We start from the raw sequence: 24,285 nt of genomic DNA, 5'->3' as shown, positions 1-24,285 counted from the left end.
AATATAATACAATACAATACATGTGCATTTAGTTGCTTTACTTTCATTTGCGACAGTCACACTATAATATCCACCACCAATACCACCACCACACCAAACCACCAACAGTAAAGTGGAGGGGGGCAACCAATAAAGAGAAGATGTGAACTTAAAAAAACCTATGAACAGAAACACACATATCACAAAATATGGCTCGGTGATGTCGTGGTGAAAGGGAGGCTGATCAAAAATGCAGAGGAGACTCAAATCAATGACAACCACCAACTGAAATCAAAAACCACGATGCATACGAGACCGAGAGCGTGACAAGCGAGGGGGGAGTAGGTGGTAAATGACCAGTCACCAAGCACAGGCAGGCAGGCAGGCCACCAGAGACGACAGTTATAATAGTAAAAAAAGAAAACCAAAAATAAACAGATTAGGGTAAGAGGAGTGGGGGGGAGGTCAGAGAGGGGGATGAATAGGAAGGGAGAGGGAAGAGGAAGAGGCCTGGTGGACATTGACGCCGGGTCGTCCTTACTTCTGTTGGGGGAGTTCCAGAGCGTGGCAGAGGACTTGGACAGCCTGTTGTTAATGACAGGGTCCACCTGTCTCGGCAAGTTGACCGTGGAGGCCGAGCATCTGCCTGCACCGGAGAGAACGCAACAGACAACAACTGTTCACAAGGCGGCCGGGGTGCAGGCGGGCCCGGCTGAGGACTGATAAGAAATCGGGGGAGGAGGGCTGCCGACTCCCCTCGGTCTGGATCTGGAGGTGATCAGGGACTCACCATTCTCTGAGGTTCTCATTGAACATTAAGGAGGAGATTAATCTGGACTCAGACTTGGAGGGGAGGAAATGGGGAGGAACTTTGAGGAAAGCGTGGGAAGGGTGTGGTAAAGTTAGAAATCACATAGCTACTTTGCTTTTTATTTGCTGCAAGAAATCAGCATAACACACACACACACACACGTTCACTCACACGTTCAGATTCTTTCACACTCTGAAGGAGAGAAACTTGTCTTGACCTCAGTGTCACGGGTCCAAAAGACGCCGCCCGTCACGTGATTTCAACGGTCTAAAAAAAAGGGAATAAGCTCACAGCTCTCTGAAAAACGTTGTTCACACTGCGGATCTAATGAAACAAGTTCATGACAGCTACCTTGCTGCTCAGCTCTCCGCCTCTGTGATCACTTTTTAACTGGAACTCAAACCCGATTTCTGCCTCAAAGAAAACAGAGACATTTCACTGAGGAATTACAGAGGTTTAAATTACGGAATAAGGCCATCTGCCACTGGTACCCCCGCCTTTTATGACCCTTCAGAAGTTATTTCCTTGAATTGCATCAGTTGGACCAGTGAGTCACAGTCTGTGCAGCGTTGCTCAATGTGAAGGTTGGAGTTACAGTGAGGATGTGACATATTATTTTCTTCGCGAGAGTTTCCATGGGATTGAGGTTCATTTGAAACTCACTTTCTCTGCGGGAGGTCTGGTTGAGTCCGCCCGCCCAGGACCACCTCTGCTGGCGGATCTCGGCCCACGTCTTCTTTGTCGACCTCTTGATAGCTGACTCATATCTCTCCTGTAGGATCCACGCAGTCAAAACAGAGTCACAAACTCAAACTCATAAGTTCTTTGACAGTTTAAAGGAATAGTAAAGACATCTTGGGAAATGCGCTGATTGGCTTTCTTTTGGTGAGTACTGTAAATGTGAAGCTACAGCCCGCAGTCGGTTAGCTTAGCATAAAGACTAGAAACAGGGGGAAACAGCTAGCCTGGCATCGGTCAAAGGTATCAAAATGCACCTACAACTTTAGAGCTCGCTAATTAACATATAACAGTTGTTTAATCCGTACAAAAACAACGTGTTGTGGTTTTATGGGGTATCAATCTGGTCATCTAAGGGGAGGTGAATAGCTTAGTTTAGCGTAAACGCCAGAAGCAGGGGAGAGTGCTTGTCTGGCTTTGTCCAAAGTTTAAAAAACGTATTCGGACCTCTAAAGCTCACTAGTAATGTTGTACAACAATTTCTTAACAACATTTAGTTTGTCCGGCCAACACAACCTCACTGTGACAACAAGACTCCAGAGAGTCACTGCTCTCGGCTGTTGTTGGCCAAGACATTGTTGCCATTTTCATTTTTACATTTCTGTTTGAATACGGGTAAAACAAACAAGATGAAACATGTTAAATACTGTAGGTAGGTGTATTTTTGAAGTTTGAACAGAGCCAGACTAAACTGCTGCTGCCTACTTCCACACTTAATGCTAAGCTAGGCTAATATATTGCGGGATGTAGCTCCAAGCGTCAGATTGGTATTGATCTTCACATTTTACTTTTGTCAACAAAGAAAATAATTCCTTAAACAATCACTGAAATTGAACAATCTGCAGTTAGAAGGTAAAGTAACAGTTTGGTAGAAATGCTCCCGACTCATAGGCATGAGCAACTTGTGACAAGGAGACAAAAGAAGACACTGTTTCATTTTTATAGGTCAAATAGAAGCCAAAAGGATAAGGAACCACTGCTGTGAATAATAACTGATAACTCCAATTACAGCCAATGAAAATTCTGAACTTATGACCAACGGAAAATTTGCTGTACTCAGCCAACACTTGGCATCACAACTGATATTCAAGATGTGATCAAATCCCTGTTACACAGGCAATTTTCCAGTGGACAAAAACTGTACTAAGCATTAGGCTTGCATAAACACTGGCATGGTGTTGACTTTTCCACCCTGACTTTATTAAGAGGAACTATTTTAGAGAGGACACATTCTGTCTCAGGCTATAAAAGAAATATGTCTGTGTTATCGATGACAACCATATTAGCTCAGTGTTGATAATTAAAAACAAGCTTTGAAATTGCATTAATTGGTTAAACCATAATTTGTTAATGAACCCATGTTTGAATGCTACTACATTCTGATTTATTGTATTTTCTCACCTTGTTTTTTTCTAGTTTCTGTCTCTGTTTTTCCTCCAGCAGAGCTCTGCGTTTCTCAGTCTTCAGCCTCTGCTCTTCTAGCTTCCTCCTGCGATCCTCCAACTGGCTCTCCCTCAGACGTCGGGCCTTCTCCTCCTTCTCCAGCCACTGGGCCTTCTTCGCTGCTGCAGGGTCACCAGAGAGAGAGGGGTTAACATCCAGACAGAAAAGCCGGAGCGATGGTAATAAAAATGACACGAGAAAGTTCGAAAACAAAAGGTTGCTGAGAATCACATTTGTCTGAGATCTTTTAAATTCTGTGGTTATCTGAATAGGGTTTTCTAAGAAAAGCCCGGCCTAATTCTTTTCCTACAATGATGATAAAATGATCCTAATATTAATAAACTTATTCTATATGGCACCTTTCTTAAACAATGTTTAGGAAGTGCTTTGCGGGATGACAAGACTAATAGTCTACTCAAACCTGCAACCCTCATGGTGGTGCTGGAGGAAAATTTAGGTGAACACCAAAGTCATTATGATTCATCCTCTGGGAGCCATGGATATGTACTAAAGTTTGGGCCAATCTGTCTGGTAAATTTGGAGCTATTTAACTTGATAAATCAAAACTTAGCCACTCGAGAAGAGTCAGGGAACCGCTTAAAGTAGGATTCAACCCCTGAAGACCATGAATATCTGAAACAAATTTCTTTGCAATTAATTTAATAGTTTTCAAAATAAGTCATTATCACTTGAGCCACGCCGCTAGAGTGGCTAAAACATAAACAGTATTAAAAGGGACAATGAAGAGAATATGAAGTTATACGCTAATCTGTGTGAAATATACTTATTCAACAGTGGTAACAGTGGTAACAGCTCTTGATACTCAAACACAATGGGTGAAGCAGATGGAAGACACTGTGTTCATTACACTATAATCCTGATAACAGTAAATAAGCAGAGGTGTCCCACTGTGTTATACAGCACCCTCTAGCAGACGCCTGTTTCTCTTTGCACATTCGCTGCTGTGGCTCATTTCTTGGGGGAACAATTAAACAGCAATCAATCTTCCTAAATTAAACCTTCTGTATGCTGGACAGCCGCTGTCTTTCTTAGATTTATATCTTTCTCATCACTTGCATATAAGCCTGTTTACACAACTGTTGTTTTTAAAGCACGGTGGAGAGTTTAAACAATGGATGAGGACAATGAGGGTGGGTTACATGTTGCATCCAACCAAAGTAATGGCATGACATGTTTCAATATTATCCCGTATTGCTGGGAGTTAGACGGCATTAGAAAAACATTTTAGTGGATTAAGCTCTGTGAGGATGTAGCAGTGTTGTGAGGCAAACACATGTTTTGTATTTAGTTCAGAATTCTGCAGCTCATCTTCACTAATGAGTCACACAAGTCTGAGCCTCTCTACAATGAAAAAGCCTTTTTTACTCCTCCATAAATCCAATTCCTGAAAAATTAATTAATTTATGTCTGCACTCTGTGCAGCAGGATTGAAAAATATGTCGGTATAATGTGTGCGTGCTTTTCACGTTTTCAATTTTGCAGAGTTTGCACAAAGTATTAAGTGCACCATTGCTGTTACATAACAATGCTCAGTTCTTCACAATATGTTCAGATAGATTTATTGCAAATGTAAAGTAAAGATCATGTTTTGTGATCCACATGCCATTATGTGCACACGGTTCTGAACAAATTGCATGCTCCCATATAATTACAGAAAAAAGCAGACTGCAGGAAACTTATCTCGGAGCAGCTGAAGCCAAGTGAACCTCAGATTTTATCGATGAAAAGGCAGCAGAACTCTGCTTTAACTGTGCTGCGGCATGACCACATTATTTATGCTAATGAAAGTAGTAATTAAATCTAATCTGTCTGAGAGGCCTGGTCTCAGTTTATGGTAATGACTGCTCATTTTTCATGCCCTGGGCTCCAAGGGACGTCTCTGCAGGGAAACGCCAGCCGAGCTCTGCTCTGATTGGCTGCCTTCATCCACAGGGAGAAGACCCTGTGTTTGAATAGTAGATTTTGTCTTAAATGTTTTGGGGCTAGAGCAATATTTTCATAAGAGAAAAGTTTAATTTTGCAGCCACAAAGTACAACCATGACTTTAGGTGTGGGCCATGCCAAAATAAAAAGTAAATTTAAACAAAACGTGAGCAGAAACATTCAGACATTCAACGTTTAAGACTTTCCAAAGAGACAGACAACCCAAATAAAAAGCACAAGCGATTCATGGAGGAAAGAAGAAAGGGCGCGACTATGATTCCCATCACAAGTTTGATTATTCCCAAATGGTATGATGGCTGCGGACGCCGAGGGTTTTTAGTGAAGTCCCTTACCTTGCAGCTGAGTTTGCTGTTCTGAAAGCCATGCGAGGAGAAACAGTAAGAGAAACAGTAAGAGACGACAATAACCGTCAGTCACGTCAGAGGAGAGTGACAGAGGAAAGAGGAATGTTAATACTACGTCAAGAATAGAAGATGTGCACGCATCAAGTTGGTTACAACAAATTCCAGCTCCATGCATCACCAGCAGAGTTCTTTTTGGGAAAATCCAATTTATTCAAAGTTAAGAAAAAGCTCAACATATTTTATTGTTTTATCATTTCTTACCGATATATCTGGCTCTCTCCTCCCTTCGCTCCTTGGCAAGTTTCTGTCGTTGCTCTGAGCTCATCGAATCTGCAGGGAAAATAAAAAATAAAGTTTTCAGTTGAATCTTTCATTACAAACCGGCAATAAATGTCTAATTCAGCTCTCAGTTGTACTTCACCCTCTTGTGTCACTTATAGTTGCAAAAAAACAAGATGGCGACGGCCAAATTTGAGGCTTAAAAATAGTAGACTGCAAACCAATAGGTGACGTCATGGTAACTACGTGCTAACAATAGCCAAGTTTGATCATTTTTTAGCTTACTCTTGTTGGTTTCCCTTCATTTCCAACCCTTGCTTTAGAAGTAACATTATCATTCATTTGGAGTCTGGTTTGTCCACCTGATGAATGTATGAGTCCAATATTAACTCTCCTTTCAGCTCTGTTTTTGGTTTCCACCAACTCCTGAGAGAAATATCTGTCTCTTTAGCTGCTAAATGCACCACTATGTTCACCAGCTAGCTAACTGTGTCTCTCTGCTGTTTAGTGCTGAGCAGGTATCACAAAAAACAATAAAACGCTCAGTAGAGCTGAGTAGAACTGCTTCAGACATCCTGAAGGAGCTTGGAGCAGAACCTCTGGTCATTTGCATCAAAGCGAGCCAGTTGAGCACGGCTCGAGCGTCTGATTAGGATGCGCTCTTGAGGTTTTCCAGGAACGACTACGACTGAGAGGAGACCCCAGGCGGACCCAGAACACGCTGAGGGGGATTACATATCCCATCTGGCCAGGGAATGTCTTGGGATCCCACAGGGAGTAGCTGAAGGAGAAGAACGCCTGTCTGGGCCACAGATTTGTGGTGGTCACAGTATTGAAAATGAATTAAACTTCAAACAGAAATGCGGAATTTCTAAAGGGATATTTTGATTCATCCGCAATCCTGCAATCCTGCAAACAGTTTTTAGTGGAACTGAGATATAGTGCCGTTGAAAACAGCTGACAGCATGTTCTGTGGATTATCCCGAGTAACAGGGACACTGTTTCCGTGTTGCTTCAGACATTTTCACGTCATTTTTCAAAGCTGTGAGCACCAACAATAAGATTTGATTGCCTTCCATTATTTGCATTGATAAATTTCTCACAGAAAATGATTCAGTTGTAATTTTTTTCCATCTCTTCGTACACTGACAATGTGAAAACTCTTGTGCAGCTTAGCTGTGATGAACAACTGCTTCTCAGCCGTTCTCATCTTCAGTGAAAATCAGCATGAATCCCGATACGCTTAATAAGACGCAGCGGTGGAACATGAGGATTTGTGAAAAGCCACGACTGAAGAGCCGTAACGCACCGTTGAAAAACCAGGACCCCCGGGGTGCCCGTCTCCTTTTTTGGCTCTCCTCCGTGCTATGTAATATATATGCCGCGCATCCTCAACCAATCACAGAGGGCCCTGCAGCACTTCAGCACCATCTCCATGGCAACCTGAATTTCCTCCCCGCCTTTCACACAGTTTCCTACGCGACTGCACACTTCAGTCTGACTGATATGCAGTACGCTATGGAGTGCGGAGAAAGAAAAAAATCTCCTCGACGTGGAGGTCTCGTCCCCTTCCCTCCACCTCCACCATCAGTCTTCCTCCACAGTATTCGGCCCGTCTCCCCCATAGCATATGATGATTCAGCCACTACCATCTAGCTGGCTGGAATGACTCAATATATATTAAAACTTACTCAAAACATTTTACAACTAATACTGTGAAAAAAAAGGGTGCAAATGGCAGCATTTGTTCTGCTTCAAGGTTCCAACACTTGTAATTCTAGCTATTATTTATTTGCCATTACAACAACACATTACAGCAACAACTATGACCTTGCATTGTGTTATTTGAATGAGCACCGTCGTGTCCCTGCTGCATCTCTCTGCCTTAATTACCTTTTTGTACGAGCATCCTATCTGATCCCAGCTATCTGCCTGATGCCTGCAAATGAATCGCAAAACTGCCAGTTCTGTACAATACGGCAGCTTCTCTTGTGTGTTATTTCCTATATGTGGCAAAAAAAAGTAGCTAATCATTTAAAATATTAACACAAGTGCTGCTGAAAAATATTAGCATATAAACAGACAAAGCCACAATTTTGTCGATCAAAAAACGGTGCTGCTGGCGCTGCCCTTTTCTAAAAACATTCATTATCTGGCCAAAAGTGCGTGGACTCGCCTGGGGAGGTTAATGCTACAGCTTACAATGATATTTTAGACAGCAAATTGAATAACGCCACAAAGGAAAGTCTGTACACGGAGACCTGACCAACACCTTTGGGATTCCATTAACTGGAACGAGCCAGGCTTCATTGCCCCGAAATCTTTTCCGCTCTGATGGGAGCAAATCCCTGCAGGAAGGCTCAAAAAAATCCTGTGGAAAGTCTTACCAGAAGAGCGGAGACTGATGTTTCCCTGCCTAAATCTAACAAATGTGATGGTTTAAAGTTAGGCACTGACTCTATGACTTAGATATTGAACAACAACCTTTCTTGGGCTGAGGGCTGCTGCTGCTGCCCGGGGTGGAGGGCCTCCCGTCCGTCTTGTAGGAGGCATCTGTCTTGGTGGGGGTCTCTGTTATGGGGCTGGAGTCTGTTTTGGGGGAGAGGTCTGTGACGGCTGAGTCGTCTGAGATCGGAGTGTCCTTCCCCAAAGACTTGTCCCCATTCTCGATGGACTGCAACCCCGTCTGCAGAGGAAGAGCTGAACGGGGGGAAAAAAGACAAATCGATTGATTGACAAGATACCACAGATGTTTTGTTTCGTTACCCGATATTTCATAACATTAAATCTCAATGATAATTAATGTACAAGTAGTTTTCTTTATGCTGTCGCTGATGCTTTTTGTCCAATGTCACACGTCTCGTTGCATCACTGATGGACAGTCCCCAAGGTGACGTTTCCAATAAACAAGAGCGACCTTCTTCCTTTGCCGACACACCATCAGAGCAAACCTAGAAATCCCTTTGCGACTTAATAAACTCTCGCCTCATTAGAAATCATTAACACCTCTTTCACACGCAATTCACGCGCATCAGTCGATCCGCTGCGCTCTCCCCCCTCCATCCCTGTAGGTTTTCAGTCCTGCAGAGAAAAAGGCCTCCTGTCAGCAGCGTTAAACGCACCAGCAGTAGGTGAGACACGAGCGTGGGAATAAATCTCTAAAGGTTGTCTTTCGAGGAGTGTAGCCGAAGCAACAGTTTGCAGTATTAAAAAAAAAGGCTAAGATACACATTGATTTTTACCGTAGGGACGGAAGAAAACACTGGAGGTTGTTGTGCAAGTCTATTTCAGCTTGCTCTCCTAAAAAGAAAGAATGCTCCCATAGTGGGTAGCATGGGGATAATTCAAGATAATTGGTTTAATTATCCCCACAGAATTATCCCCCGACTTCACTGTGGGGCAGAAAGCTGAAAATGAATCAAAATAAGTTGAATCATCAAATAATAGTTTTATTTTTTTATTTTTTTCCAAACACATGCTCGTTTAAGCTTCTCAATTAATGATTTGTTGCTTTTCTCTGATTTAAATTATTGTAAATGTAATATATTTGGGGTGTTGGACTGTTGGTCGGACAAAACAAGCAATTTGAAGAAGTTGACTTAGATTCTGGGACATTTTAATGTAATAGTGGTAAAAACGTGGCTGTGTGGTTCTCTGCATGACTTGAAACTGACTTGACTTTGACATGTCAGATTAATCGATAATGAAAATGGCCAGCACTTGCAGCTCTACTTTCAATATCATGTTTTATGTAACACGAAAGCCTCTGGGCCTCCTAACATGAGCACCATTGACGGCTCCACACAGATCCGGTCACGAGGCCAGACTTCCTGACCTCTGACCCTCACAGAGGGCGACAAAGAGGCAGCAAAAACAAAAAGCCACAAAACACATCCTGTCTTAATCCCGGCTGAGTTTGTTTTCACACTCCTGCCGGTACCGCCACTGAGATCGGCTGCTCGGCTGCTGCTTGCCGGACCCCCCTTTGTCCCTCGCTGGCTGTCACACTGGAGAAGTTGGGGACAAACTGAGCGGAGCCGCTATGACGCATGGCGGAAGGTGGGGGGTGGGGTGGAGCAGGAAGAAGAAGAAGGGACAATTTGTGCACTTCTACAAGGACACACAGAGAGTGGGAAAAGAGAAAGGAGAGCTGGAGGACAATGAGAGAATGGAAAAAATGGTGCGGCAGGCTGTTTTTACAGCGACGGAGGAGGAAAAAGAAAGCTCAGGATTTGAAAAGACAAAGAAAGGAGGGGAGAGATAAAGACAGTAACAGCTAGGCCCAGAGCTGGGAAAATAATGAGACAGGAGCTCAGAGGTAGGAAGGTGAGAGGCTGCAGGCTCCAGGCCAGCTCTCTCCTCCAGTCAGCCAGCGACAGGCAGATGGTCCAAACGCTCACCGAACCACATAAATCACAGATTAACACTGGGCTCCTCTCCAGCTACCCCCACTGTACTTCAAACACAAGGCTTAAATGCACAGGCTGCATTATAGAATACTAATGGTGGAATGATAGGACGTGAAGTAGAGCCCCACGTGTGTTTAGACAAGAGAGTGAGAAAAAAAAGATGCAGGATGGCACTGCTTCTACCTGATGCTGGAAAAAAAAAGGATTTGGCAAAAAGAGGATCACAGTGCTCCTCCTCACTTGAGAAGATTACTTGTTCACAAGTGTGGCTGACTTTTTGCATTTGAACAGTTTACCAGGCTCATATGGCTTTAAGAGACACAGCACAACGATAAGTCAAACTTATTCAAAAAAGGACATAAGGCAACTAGTGGTGCTGATTATTCTACCAACATAACTCCTTCAGGATGAAAAAACACATACACAAAAAAACAGATATGTAGAATCAGAGATTTGAGCAGCTGTAAGTCAATCATACAATTGTAAATGACTTAACTGTTATCTTAATGTCATTTTCATCCTAATTTGTTTTTGCAGTATGTTTTTCAGGACTTTTAGTTTAGTAGTTTTTATTGATGCTATTTTATTTTCTTGATTTTTATTTCCTGTTTTGTTAATCAGCATTGACCTTTAATTGTGTATGTACTTTACCAAATAAAGATTTTAGGAAATAAACTTTATTTTACTGTGACTTGATTGCTGTGAATTATCGCCAAACACCTCTGATGATTATATGTGCATGTAAACCAGGTCTCAACTGTGATGACATGCACAAAAAAAAAACTACAAAAAAAGAGGGTGAGATCTCTCGTAAGACTCTAGTTTACGTTGCAGAGTTGACTTTAGCTAGTTATTACAATAAGCACAGCATGGGTGTGGCTGTTGTGTGTTTTCTGACTGAAAAAGAGGAGTGATGACAGGAATTATGTAAAAGCAAGACTGCAGTATAAACTCAGGAGCATAAAACACAGCTTTACTGCTACAGTTTCACTTGGTCTGGTACGACCAGTAGCTTGTGGTGGCGAGCTAATGTTGGACATCTTTAGACAGACATACTGCTGAGTAACTACTGAGTCAGTTCACTGACCCTGTCAGTCTTTCTTTATGACTCACTTCCCTACTTGTGCTACTGTTGAACTACACTATGTACATATTTGGATTTAGCATTTAAAAGTGCCATTTGTGGCCACAGTGTCCGCTGTTCAGCAAAAGCTGCATAATTTGACTTTAAGCGGTGGACAAAGGAGAACAGAATCAGGTCCCAAAACATTAGTGAACAACATTAAAAGAAAGATGACAGCAACCGACTGCAGCTGTTTCAAAGTTTCTGATAAGGGTTCAGTAAAGGTTGGGATTTGTTTTGCCACATTTTCTAATTACAATCAGAGGTTTGCAGAGCTCATGGTGGCAGTTAAGTTAAAAAATCTCACTCCTTCTCGGAGTAATAACTCGATCAAATACAAACAAAATAAACTCAAAGACATGCCACACATACCTAGATTCAGCTTTACTTATGCTTTCCGAAGATATTGCTGTCTTAGCCAATTGACATTCTCTCAGAAAACATAGAAAGAAAGACTGCGCTTACAAATCCAGAACCTGCAGGGGAATCATGGCGCTTTAAAGTTTGCTTCAGCATCAAAGCAATCCAGTGATAGTTGTCTGTATATCCATGAGCACATTAAGAAGAGGAACCGCTAATAGCTAATTCGGCATACTTTTGGTGAATTGGTAATTAAATACAGGCTAAAAAAAGGGGCTCAAGATGTAGCAGCATTTTGCTTCCTAAAACATGGCAACATCTTACTTCCTGTTTACATCCCCCCCAAAGAATTATGGGAAATGTACTTCCAAAAGTTATAAAATGATTCCCCCCCCCAAAAAAAAGCAAGACCAAAAATAATAATAATAGTAACACAATCTATGAATATTAACTTTTTCCATGTTTGTCTGCAGTTTTTTAAGAAAGGCTCTGGTCATTATCGGTCAAAAAAAAAAAAATCATAATATGGGATAATACCTTCATATAAACATGCACCCATAATATTAAAACACATGGCTTCAGTGTTGTCCCTGCAACAACATGACAATCCATACAGCCTTGCAGGAATACTTGTCTTATCGCACACAATCAGCCATTCATGTGACAAGCTCCATTTAACACAGAAACACAAATTCAGCATGATGTCGACCCGTCACTCCCCCCTCCCTTCCTCAGAGCTCCTCGTCCCTCCACTGCCATCTCAGGTTTCTGTGCCACTGTGACAGACTCTGGGTTTATAAATAGCGATAAGCACCATACTGAGAATGTCGGCCATAAAAGGGGCTGGCTTCTGTCGAGGCACCTTGGGACGGCACAGCGACCACAAACTGCAGCATGTGGTACACCAGATTTACCACACAGGCAGGGCAGGAAAACTTAATTCTGTTTGTGTGTGGGCCACATTGGCTGGTAAAATCCAACTCCATCTGGCATTTAAGAAAAACTGGTGCAACCAATAACAAAATAAAACAGAGGCAGGCGTCCAAATGAGAGTTGTTAACCTGCCAGACTTGACTGAAATTTACCAGCAATCGTCAGGAAAAAACCCTTTGACATTGTTTCCCCTCAGACGGATGAGGGAGTGTAGATGCTTATAATTCTAGTGCACTGCATTTCCCAGAATTACTTTTTGATGAAAGGCTTCTGAGAACAGGTGCGACAGCTGTGGGTCGTATGTGCATGTAGTGGGACTGACAGAAAACTGTGATGTGGGGGGGGGGGTTTGAAAACAAACAGTAAAATGGTTTAAAAAATGTGAAATATGTTACATATGTAATTTTCCAGTGGAACTTCCCTTTAATTTAACACCCAGATAAGAGGTTATGTATTAAGAGAACTTACATTACATGCAGATAAAACGCGATGAGTTTGTAAGAGGGGTATCTCTCACAATGAGCATGATGGAACTAAAGATGGGACATATAAGTGGGGCAGTAGGCCAGCCAATCACATATTCTCTCATTTTCTCTCTGCATTCAGTCTGGCTTTTACCGCTATAGCGTAGACATTATTACGAGAAGAAACTTTGGGGGAAAGTCATATTTTGTATGTGTTTGCACACAGTTTAAAAGTATTTCAGGTGGTCCAGATATACCTAACTGAGCTCAGTTTTTAGAGGCAACAGCTCATCCAAAAAGGAAACAAATGCACCTTTATTATCATATGGCTTACTGTACTGCAATATCAATGTCCCTAGTTCAATTCCAATTGGAGACCTTTTTTTGCCTGACATTACACCTCTTTCCCCACTCATTTCCTATCAACACTCTACTGTCTACTTTAAAAAAAAAGTCTCCAAAAATACAGATAACATTAACAATGTCTGTTGTATTATAACAGTCACAATAAACGCCAAGTCATGGTATGTCCATGACCTCGAAACCAAAGCAGCTATAATCAATTCACAGCCATCGTTAATTGTATGTGATGCATCAAATTGTCTTCTGGGAGAAAGGCTTACTACCATTCTTTTTGACTTGTGCTGTTTACATCAACACATAAGTTGTTATTACCACCGGAAAAAATTGGATCTTTTTGAAAGCTCCAATGCATTTCGATCATTTTGTCCAACTCATAACCTTTATAAACTGTTGTGGTTAGACTGCATTAGTTCAGTTTACTATACTATATTAAAGAGCTAGTATGAGTTTGTTCTGATTGTAGTGACAGTAAATATGAAAAATATTTAAAGTGAAGCATCTCTTTAATCAGTCCTTTTTAGATGTAGAGGGGAGCTGAACCAATGTTGTGTGAAGCAGGTCAGACTCTATTGTTTGGAGTTATGTGCATGAGAGAGCCAGTATGTGAACACACATGTGTTCGTGTGTGTGGGTCTTTGTGATGAGCGGCACATGTTGGATCTGGGTCAGGCCAACCTCAGGAATCCCTGGCATCCACATTCCCCTTGCATGTGTTTCATAAAGCAAATGTGTGTCTTTTGTATGTGTCTGCATGTTCTGCATGTGCCAAAGACGCAACAGTTTAAAATCATCCAAAAAAGAGAAGAGATTAAATAGTGTATGTGTAGTCAAAGCAACAGGACAATATCTGATTGATTTCGCTCCCACAAAATACACAAACTCAGATTGAGTGACTAGGAATTTGTAATATTACAACAAAAACAGACATTTTGAGACATAAATTCTCATTTCACAACCTTCTGCAGGACGTATCTGACTGCTTACACATTGTCAAAGAGCACATTTGGCCTTGATGGACGCCTCAACAACCTCTTCCTCTGTGGATATAAAAAAAAAACGGAAACGCTCTTGGGCAACAAGCATCCACGCCCCAGGGAAAACCAGAGGAAGAACATTCCTGAGACATTGGTGGTGCTGAGAGCAACAACAGCCAAAACACACGCCTCCAGTTTGGATGTCTGGAGAGCTATAACCATTGAGTGTGTGTGAAATGTTCACAAAATTAAATTACCTAGTACACATTCAGGTCTTACACCTTTAAAGCTGGAACAAATGTATCTATTGTCCATTGTACTGAACTGAAAATCCCCCAGTTCCATCTCATGACAAACAAGAAGCACTGAGTATAAGCCGAAAGGTCACTGAGTCAAAACTCAAGCATGCATGATGTAAAAAAGCCCCAAAACAAAATGTCAAACACCCAACTTCGTCTGAGGGAACCGGAAAACTTCAGGAATCACAAAACAAATACTGCGCGAACCTTTGAAGCCCTCAGATTCTCCTGTTGCGCTGTGAGAGGTCACCAGAACCAACAGCTGTGTTTGCAACGACTTCCATGTCGCAGCAATGAGCAACAACCACATGCACAGCTACTAATCACTGTCAGAAGAAGAATTGTGGCTTTTCTGTGCTGATGATAGAAGAGAAACCTTAATTTTTACGGCTAGGTTTAAATTAAAGACTCCTGTGTGTCAGCTGTAATGCACAATGCTCCGTTTTCTCTTTGGAGTCTGGTTAGAAGTGAACATACCTGACGGCTTCGCTAAGTCACGCCACCGTTTGCGCCTGGGCTATGCCTGTCAAGTTTTCTCTGTTCTTAAAAACTATGGGTCTTCAGATGAAGACAAAGTAAGGCTCCTCATTTCTACCCAACAAACGAGGAATAAGTCGCCTGAAATGATGACCACTAGCTAGCATAAGCTAATGCTCAGGCTAAAACTCAGTGAGTTGGTCTCCAGCTGACTTTTAACGTTTTCATTTGGCTTGTTTTAAATGGGAACCCTGTAATACGGTCCTAAATAATTGCTCCATACATGATATGTGATAAGATTGCAGCTTACTGAGATAAACAGAAGCCTTTGTACTGTATTTTACAGTTGATTTATTTGGTTTCAGAGTAACATTTGTTGTTGATCTAGCTTACAGGAGCTAACTGGCTAACCTTGGTAGCAGTTGTTGGCCTTGCTTGCATTAAAGGTAACTGAGAAAACTTTTATTGTAATTTAACTGTCTCTTTAATACTAACCCATATGACTCTGCCTGACATTTGACATTTTCTGCCTCCAAACAACCAAAAATTGGACCGATCATGACACAAGATGCTGGTGCGTAAAAGCAAACATCAGTGTGAAGGACCATTTTCTCGTTATCTCATCCCCTCCCCCGTCTCTGAATACGGTGCAAAAACACGACAACCTATTAAAAGTTAATAGTACTAAAAAAAGTACTAGAGAGCCTGCATTGGTCTGAATATGAGAGCTAAAATTGATTCAGTCAGGGCAGGCGACAGGATGTTACTCCACCGCAAACACAAGGGATCTCCAGATGCTTTTAACCACAAAGAAGTGGGTTACCCAGTCACAAAGACGCACAACAGAGCCAGGCATGAATCATATATAGAAAATCTATTATTCACTTCTTCTTCCTCCTTCTCTATTCACTAGCTCAGGGTTGATACTAAAACATAAAGTCAAAGGTGATGCAGCGAGAAAGGAAAGATTTCTAAACTATTTTAAATGGCGATGTGCTGAGAAAAGCTTTTCTTCAAGACGTAGAGAAAATAGCTCAGGCGTGGTTTGTTGTAACTGAGGCTACAGCCTGTCTAGGAGTTCCACTTCTTCAGCCATGACTTCATCATTAGGTCAGCATCTTGAAGACATAGCAACAATAACCAAGACACATGATGTAAATAACCACATTGTTACCGCATGGTCTTTATGGCAATTTAAGTCACACGGAAGGAAGTTTTAACAAGCAGCAACATTCGAGGTCGTAGGGTAACAAACAGACAGATGACGAAAGTATGTCAATATTTCATAAAAACTATGTCTTGGTTGGCCTTTTTTGAGATGGAAACATCAGAATCAAGTGTATATAGCCCACAGCTCACCCACTTGTTTTGGACCCATATGTAGGGCATAACGTTATCTGGCTGACTAATGTTGACCTGGCAGCGTGGTGAGGTGCGATGACGGACTAAATTTAATCTCAGCTGAGGTCTGGTTTCAGTGCTGCGTCACTGCAGGTCAACAAACAACGCTGAGACAGCTGGAAAAAAAAATACATTCACTAAAGAAAAAAAAGGTTTATATCATGCTCTATCTCCATTTGAGCTGAACCTTTGTAGTTTCACTGGGTAAAGTTTCTCAGGAAGAGATTCATATTTTGTAAAATAATATCATTTTAATAGCAAGCCGAGAAGCTTTTATGACGAACAGGGGGAAGGTAGAACAAGAAAGATACATAATGAATAGCTGGGAATCGTTTAAGTACATGTCAAATTGATTCAATCAATTCAAATTTTTGTTTCTGCAAGTGTAAAATATCTGTAAAAAATGGAGTAAATCAAGCTATTACAACATGCACAAAATAAAAGTGCATTTGAACTCTGCTGTACATATATTCCCAAGCATGCATTTCTTTTGAATGTTATCATTCGATGCGATCAATACAAAAATGGAAGTGTTTAATTTTTAAAGCACCTTTTGCTTCCAATATTGACAAGCAGACCCTTCCAATTCATGAGGCGACCGTAAAATATGAATCTTCTTTTATTACCTAAATGCCATGAGGACAAGGGTTCGATACCCCTTAACTAAATTCAACGGGACCAGGGAGCTGCAGCATCAGCTCTGTAGTGTTTTGCCACAAAAACGTGAGATGTTCAATTGTGTTGGAGAGAAAATCAACATGCTAGAGGACAGACGTGATCTGCAGCAGCTCTGTCAATAAAAATCTGGCAACCAAGAAGGGTTTGTGATGGTCTGCTAGACTTGAGGAAAACCTGACCAGATGCAGCCAAAATGTGCCGGCAGCTTGCTGCAGCCTGGTCTTCACCCTCCATCCTGGAGACAAGACTTTTCAAGGATCATTTCAGGAGCATAAAAAGGACACAGCGAGCTGCGTCACCGCGACTCCTGTGCGGGTAATGGAAGAAGCAGAGTGGAGTAATCGAAGAAGACTGCAGAGGTAATCAATTGACTGGAGCAGCATGGGCCGCTGCAGTTTTGAACTGGTTCGACGCTGCTCATCTGCCTTTCAAAAATAGCTGTGCCGAGAGCAGAAAAACCACATGGAGGCGGTTTGAAAAGGAGAGAAAATATCTGACAACACCACGTGACGACGCATCCTTACACAACCAAAAGATTTCCTTGTTGCAGCGTGTTTGGGCACCATGCACCATTGTCACATCTGTCTCAAGTCAAGATGGCTGATCACATAGATATGTTTATTTTCTGTGTTGTTATAAGGTTTGTTGTCCTGTCTTCCAGGTTGCAGTCACCAGCCATAATCAGCACTCTAATATTAGAGCCTGTGGGTCCCGTGACTGTGAGATGGTGACTGTGTGTGTGTGTGTGTGTGTGTGTGTGTGTGTGTGTGTGTGTGTGTGTGTGTGTGTGTGTGTGTGTGTTTAAGTGGGCATAGACATAGCTACATCAGGCCTGTTATCTACACACACACACACACACATACACACACACACACACACACACACACACACACACACTTCAAAGCAGGAAGAGGGGGGGGGTGTACATCTGTTAGTGATTCCACTGAGGTTTGAGTAAGACATCAACAAAAACATCCAGTGCACACTGAAAGGCAGCATGGGTAACGGGGGACAAGTACAGGACAGTACCAAACGGATAGAGCCGCGTTGCTGATACAAAAATCTTGCTATTAGAGGGGGTTGTTTTCTAAAAGAATCAACATGTTCATGTATCATCTCCTTCGAGGAAAGAAATTTGAGCTTACAAGGTCTCCTTTGCAGCTAGCACAGCAAAAACATGCTCCTATTTATCAATAAAGATGAATTCAGCTGCATTAATATTGATCAATTACACTTGAATTGAACAGCCCAACGCCAAGGGAAGTAAAATCTGAGTGTGTTGCAGAATTTTTAAAAAGGGAGGAAGGGGGAGGGAGGGAGGGAGGAAGGGAGGGAGGGAGGGAGGGGGAGTTCCTCCGGGTCAGCTGGAAAGGCCCTGAGGACACAAGCAGTACTGTAGTACTCTGTGTAATACATCAAAGAGAATCGTCATCTTGAATATTCAAGCTACATTCAAGAGCAGAGTTGCTTGTAGTTTAAGAGTAGAGTGAAGCCTCTGACCGAAATGTGGCTGCAACACCAGGTCAATCATTTTCAGTTTTTCTGCAAATTTTGGTTGATCACAATTTTTCCAGAATCCAATGTGACATCTTCAAATTACTAGTTCTATCAGACAAGCAGTCCAAAACCTAAACATATTCACATAAGACAAGGAAAAGCAGCAAATCTTTGTAATAAACAAGATGGAATATTTGGCATCTTTACTTGAAAAATGACTACAATTGTTATCTGATTGCTAAAAAAGTTGCAGATTATTTCAGTTTTAATCTTGATTAAATATTCTTTGATAAAAATAATTCCAGATTGACTTTTTTTTTTAAGTGCCAACTTTTAACATCTTTGTTAGTCTCAAAGCAAAGTATCGAAAAAATGATCCTGAAAAATGTAAATAATATTCAGCTATCCAGCCCTGGAACCATAAATCAACCAATTTTTTAAAAGACAGACAATCAACGGATGTGCAAAAAATACAAATAAACGATCACTCGAGGATAAGGCGTACAACTTTGTGTCATACCGGAACACAAAATAGTTTTTAAATTAAACAGAATTAGGAATTAATGTATGCAAACATACAGTAGGTTGCGACAAAATATTTGTATGATTTTATTGTCTTATGGAGTTTTGTTTTTTAATTTATCCCCTGGCTCTTTTGTAGCACCTTTTTCCTTCTTTATCTAGAAATGTGACTGGTAAACACTTGTAAAGCTGATAATCTGATAATCTGGTGATACAAAGTCATTGTTTTTGGACTGGTAGCTGGAGAGCTGCCAGTTCACCTCCTGGGCACTGCTGAGATGCCCTTGAGCAAAGCACCAAACCCCCCAACTGCTATGAGTGCCTGACCATTGAAGCCCCATTCCTCCGTCTCTCCACAACAATAATGCATATCTATAGGTCATGTGTGTGTAATTTAATGAAGTGTAGCTTCTTCTTCTTTGCAAGTTCCAAGTCAAAACTATAAGTCCTATTTTGTTGTGGAGTCCTAAACAAGTCATAGTTTGTCTGTCAGCTGGTCTGCTGTACCAAACACACATTTTTGTTGTTCTTTTTAAGTGTTTCAAGTCTTTTTTAATTTTGTCAAATCGAGTCTAAAGTCTAGTCAAAAGTCTGAAGTCATCCGACCGGTGACTTGAGTCCACGGTGACCTAAGTCTGAATCAGTCATAGAAGCTTTGACTGTAAAAAACTAAAACATCCTCTGGTGCACAATCAGGAAGTGATGTGTTTGGCTTTTCCTGACGCAGCAGCGGGCCATGTGGAATAAACAGAGGAAGAAGCTCTAACAGCTACGAAGAGGACTAAAGTGGTATTTTGGAAGTGCACCGCAAAAACATCATGATTGAAAATTGGGTAATTTTGGCTTGATTGTGAAGCGTTTGGAGTATGTGTACATATTGTTGAATCATAAAGAGATCAGCGCTCTGATTTCTCTCATTACTGCTTCCACATTAGCTCTAAAATAGTCACAGGAGTGTAGGTGTTGCTACAATGACTCTAATCTATAAAATGTGATATGACAGTTCCTTTTATGACTAAGCTCTGCCTCACACCGTTCCCTAACAGGATTATGCAGCTAACAGGATCGACATCCTATTCATGAATTCAGATTTTTTTCCGAACATCCGATATGAAGGGAAACATGGGAAATACGTGCAGTGTTCAGGAGGATGCCGCCTTCTCCCTCTTCATACTCGGCAGCAGAATGGAGCACTTCCTCTCCTTTCCTGTGCGAGTGGTAGGCCTCACGGCTGTGATTTATAGCATCTGGTCACAGGGGCCGCTGACGTGGAGTGTAGAGAGGGGGGGACGCTCTGGTCTCTTCATCCTCCTCCCTTCTTCCTCGAGGATCAACTCAAACCTCAACTCCTTGTCCAGTTTCTAAGTCATTCTAGCCGACCCCCCCCTCGTCCCCGCCTCCATGTACAAGCATTCAAGCCCCCAAGACTCAGACAACACACAGTTGGCAGAGTTGTGAGAACTTGAGCTCCATCGCACTGCAGAGCTGACAGGAGCTTTAGTTTAAGTTTGGGTCCTCCAATGCAACAGAGACGGTATCAAAAAAACTGTGTTGATGTTGGAATCTGGATTTAACAACCTAAAGTGTAACAATTAGTCACGTAGACGATCAAGAGACCATTCATTTGCAACTATTTTAAAGATGAATCGATTGGTTGCTAACCAACCTTTAGTTTTTCTCTTTTCAATCTAAGCTAGACACACTAACGTTTGACTGTTTAATCCATTCTTTACATTTTTGCTCTTTAAAACAGACACCAACCTCCAAACCATTTATTCTTTGAGTATCACTCTTGCTACAGCATCAGTGTTGGTTGACAAACTGTGATTGAACGAACCCCCTGCTGCTGTCAGCTTGTTAGCTATAAGGTTAGCTAACGGTCAAGTGAACATCTATCGAAGCACAAAGACAAACATTCTCTGGTTCTAGCTTCTCAAACGTGAGGGCTCGCTGCTTATATATGCCTCTTAATTGAATATCTGGACTGCTGGTCAGACAAAAACAAGCAATTATAAGACAATTGTGAAAATAATTCTTAGTTGCAGCTCAGTACATGTCAGTATCTCAACTGTATTTACTCTCTGGGAACCCCAGACCGAGGTTATTTCTTCCCGGAGTTCAACTGTGGAGGACGACGGCAAATTAAAAGCGGGCGGAAGGAAGAATCCACATTTCCAGCCTGGCTGTGTGATGTTGAGCGTGTGCCAAGAACATAACGTCAGCACGACTGGGAAGCTCGCAAGGCCAAAAGGAGGCCACGTCTCATGATCACTTCCACAGAGGAGCATTCAACTCAACACTGAGACTCTGACTGCAAGGCTGCTGGAAGAGCGACCACAGAGACAACTGCAGATAACTTAACAACTGTACAATTCAAACTCCTTTACAGACGAGTTGCAGGGTATTTTCTGTGTCACAAAAAGCCGGTGCCACTCCTATTGTGGGCCGTAAAACAAAGACTCTTTGAACATGTCGTGTCTTGGAGAGTCTTGGTTTGGCTCCAGCGCTCGCCGAGTTAACAAAAAAGGCCCCCGCAAGCTGCATTTCCTCTAAAAAAACCTCTATTCTGCTTCTGTGACATCGACTCTGAAACACCAGCAGACGGGATAACAGGCTCTGTTTGAGTGTCGTAATGCTGCTGGCTGACTGGTTTCAGGCCGTGTGGGGGGATGACAGGAGATATATGAGGTCAGGAGAGATGAATGTATGCATCTATATGTTAGGGATTTGGATGGTCTACGTGCATTAAAGGGCTAAACCAAACGTCTGCCAACCTCAGACCTGAACAAATCACTTTGAAATGGGCTTATGATCCCCCTCTCACAGCTCTGCAGGCACACTATAGCCTGTAAAAAGCAAACAAACCCAGGTTGGCTTTTCTTTCTTTCTATTCTTTATTTTTTTTAACAAGAATGAGACTCAAGGCGTCAGACAAAGGCATCAGACAAAAAGAATGTTTCTGTTTATCTAACGCCACTGCCTTTTTCGGCGTCCAGCATTCCGGATAACGTCACATGTTGAACAGCCCTGCTGCGTTCTGCGTCTCTGACTGCAACCAAAACAAGCTTTGTTTTCCACCTCAGATCCCTTTTCCACGGGCGAACCTGCTCAAGAACAATACAAGCTCTTTGAGTATTTCAAGAAACGCACTTTGTTTCCAGCAGAAATTACCCCTCTAAAGAAGAATTAATACAAAAATGTCACGATCAAGCACCTAAAGACATGCTTGTCAAAGTTGACAAGCATGCCTCAAACACACACACAGGATGTTATTTCCCTTCTTTGGACCACTGAACAAGCAGCCTCCAGTTCAATGTATACTCAAAGTCGACAAACTATATAATTAAAAGCACAAAGCATCACAATTCTACGACTGTAAACCATTTTAACGTCCCAATATCAATGCAGCAATAGCTGTATATGTTTTAACACGAGTGGATAAAAAAACGGAAAGAAAAAGACAAATACCTTTAAATACTGTTTGTGCCTTTGCTCAGGATCACTTTTGACTAATTCTGACTTTTGGATTGTGAACTCCAAGGCGTTTCTTCTAGAAACCAGGATCAGGACTGTAACCAAAAGGAGACCTAAAAAAAAATCCAAGGGATCCATTTCAAAATTGTTTGTTTATGTTGTGTGTTTATGTAAGAAAAAACAGTTACGATGACCCACATATCGTTATTGAACTTTATATTTCGATATTAATCAGTATTGGCTCCAGAATTTCCAGTATCTGTTGCTATTCTTCATCTTGCAACAACCGATGCACATGCAGCCGCCTATAGACACCCACACATTGAGCCAGCACCATGTCAGCCTGCCTTTGCGGTGATATAAAGCTGCAGCAAACGTTTCTCCCTCCATCCAATGCTCTCCACATCCAGTGGAAATAGAGGGAGGGAGGGGGAGGGATGCCAATGAACAGAAAGTCACCTTCTGCCAGCACACAGGTCAAGGGGAGATGTGTGAAGGATACAAGACACCACAAATATATATAAGCCAATATAAATGTATATATATGTATATATATAAATGAATACTGGAATACTAGCCTAATTAAATTGTGCATATATCCTTCTTCTCCAGGCTTTTGGAATAATATGTCAGGGTTTTACTGGTCTATTTCATGTAATATTAACATAATTAAATCATTATAGCATGTACAGTACCAGAGAAAAATGGGACTCACTAATATCAGCTTATAATCATGAGGATTTCACTGAAGTAAAATCTTCACTGGGCTACTGGATCAGCCACAAAGATTCTGGTCAGTGTGAGGAACCATCAGTTGGAGATGCAGATGTTAACATCAGCCGCTATTAGCGCTGCTGATGTGCTCTTGAGCAAGACACTGACCGAGATTAAAGAGTTTTACCCTGCGTGGAATCTGTTTAGTATCTCACTAATACTGAGCAAAGAGTGATTGTTTTTTTTGTGCAGAGTGTCTTCAGCTGCGCCAGTTTGCCTCATTGTACATATGTGTGGGCCATTTTTCACCCCTGTGCACCACTGACGTGTTTGGTAATGGAGACCACAGCTCAGTGCAGCATTTCCAGGATCTCTTGCTGGTTAGGACCCGCCTGTTAGAGAGAGGTGCAGACAGCCGGACGGACAAACATCCCATCTTTTAAGATTTGAAGTGGGGGCAATCTGATGTGTTGCATTGCTGCAGCTGTTGAATCTTAAATGTTCAGTGCCCAGAAGGGCTGAAAAATACCGACACACTTTAATTATGATTGGTAGGATAAAAAGATTAAGGGGAAAAAAACACATAATAATCACAATCACAACAACCACCGCCCTCTTTAATTCTACAGCGACGTTATTGGCTGTGGCCTATTATACTCACATTTGTCTGTTAGCGTCAGCTTCTCTTCGAAATGATGTCCAAGCTCTTTATAATCCATTGTTTCCATTCAGGCAGAACGATTCCCGGTCGCTGTCATTCCTCAGAGTCGCACAAGTACAGGAGATGAAACTCCCGGTACAGATCGCCCCAAACACGCCCTTTGTAAATCCAACCGGAATAGAAAGAAAAAGTGACCAAAACAATAATGTGGAAATAAAAACAGGATCCAACAAAAAAAAAAGAAACGACTGGGAATGTCAGAAATGTTGAATTACAATAAACTGATGTCAGTGTCTTGTTAAAATTAGAGACTCGGTCCAATCCAGCGAGTCGTTAGTGGAAAATTTACAGTGTGAGAATAAAAAGCTTCAGCGAGT

At 41.8% G+C, this 24,285-nt stretch overlaps 1 protein-coding gene across 6 annotated transcripts in view; it reads right to left on the bottom strand.

The window, feature by feature from the left end:
* Positions 1-24,285, bottom strand: part of LOC137872856 (MAP7 domain-containing protein 1-like) — a 38,776-nt gene extending 14,491 nt beyond the window's left edge. For 2 of the 6 annotated variants that reach the window (XM_068711332.1, XM_068711333.1), the window contains exons 1-7: positions 23,909-24,285; positions 8,044-8,259; positions 5,542-5,610; positions 5,269-5,289; positions 2,930-3,093; positions 1,454-1,562; positions 521-625 (exon numbers count right to left, since the gene is read on the bottom strand). In XM_068711332.1, the coding sequence (XP_068567433.1) occupies positions 521-625; positions 1,454-1,562; positions 2,930-3,093; positions 5,269-5,289; positions 5,542-5,610; positions 8,044-8,259; positions 23,909-23,975 (751 nt within the window). In that variant the 5' untranslated portion in view covers positions 23,976-24,285. The remainder of the gene's footprint in view (positions 1-520; positions 626-1,453; positions 1,563-2,929; positions 3,094-5,268; positions 5,290-5,541; positions 5,611-8,043; positions 8,260-23,908) is intronic. The other 4 variants (XM_068711335.1, XM_068711334.1, XM_068711336.1 and 1 more) reach the window with 4 other exon arrangements.

Source organism: Cebidichthys violaceus, unplaced genomic scaffold, assembly GCF_023349555.1.
Source record: "Cebidichthys violaceus isolate CVI_PGR_0920_01 unplaced genomic scaffold, fCebVio1.0.p SCAF_16, whole genome shotgun sequence".
NCBI lineage: Eukaryota > Metazoa > Chordata > Actinopteri > Perciformes > Stichaeidae > Cebidichthys > Cebidichthys violaceus.
This window is presented reverse-complemented; position numbering and strand designations above follow the sequence as displayed.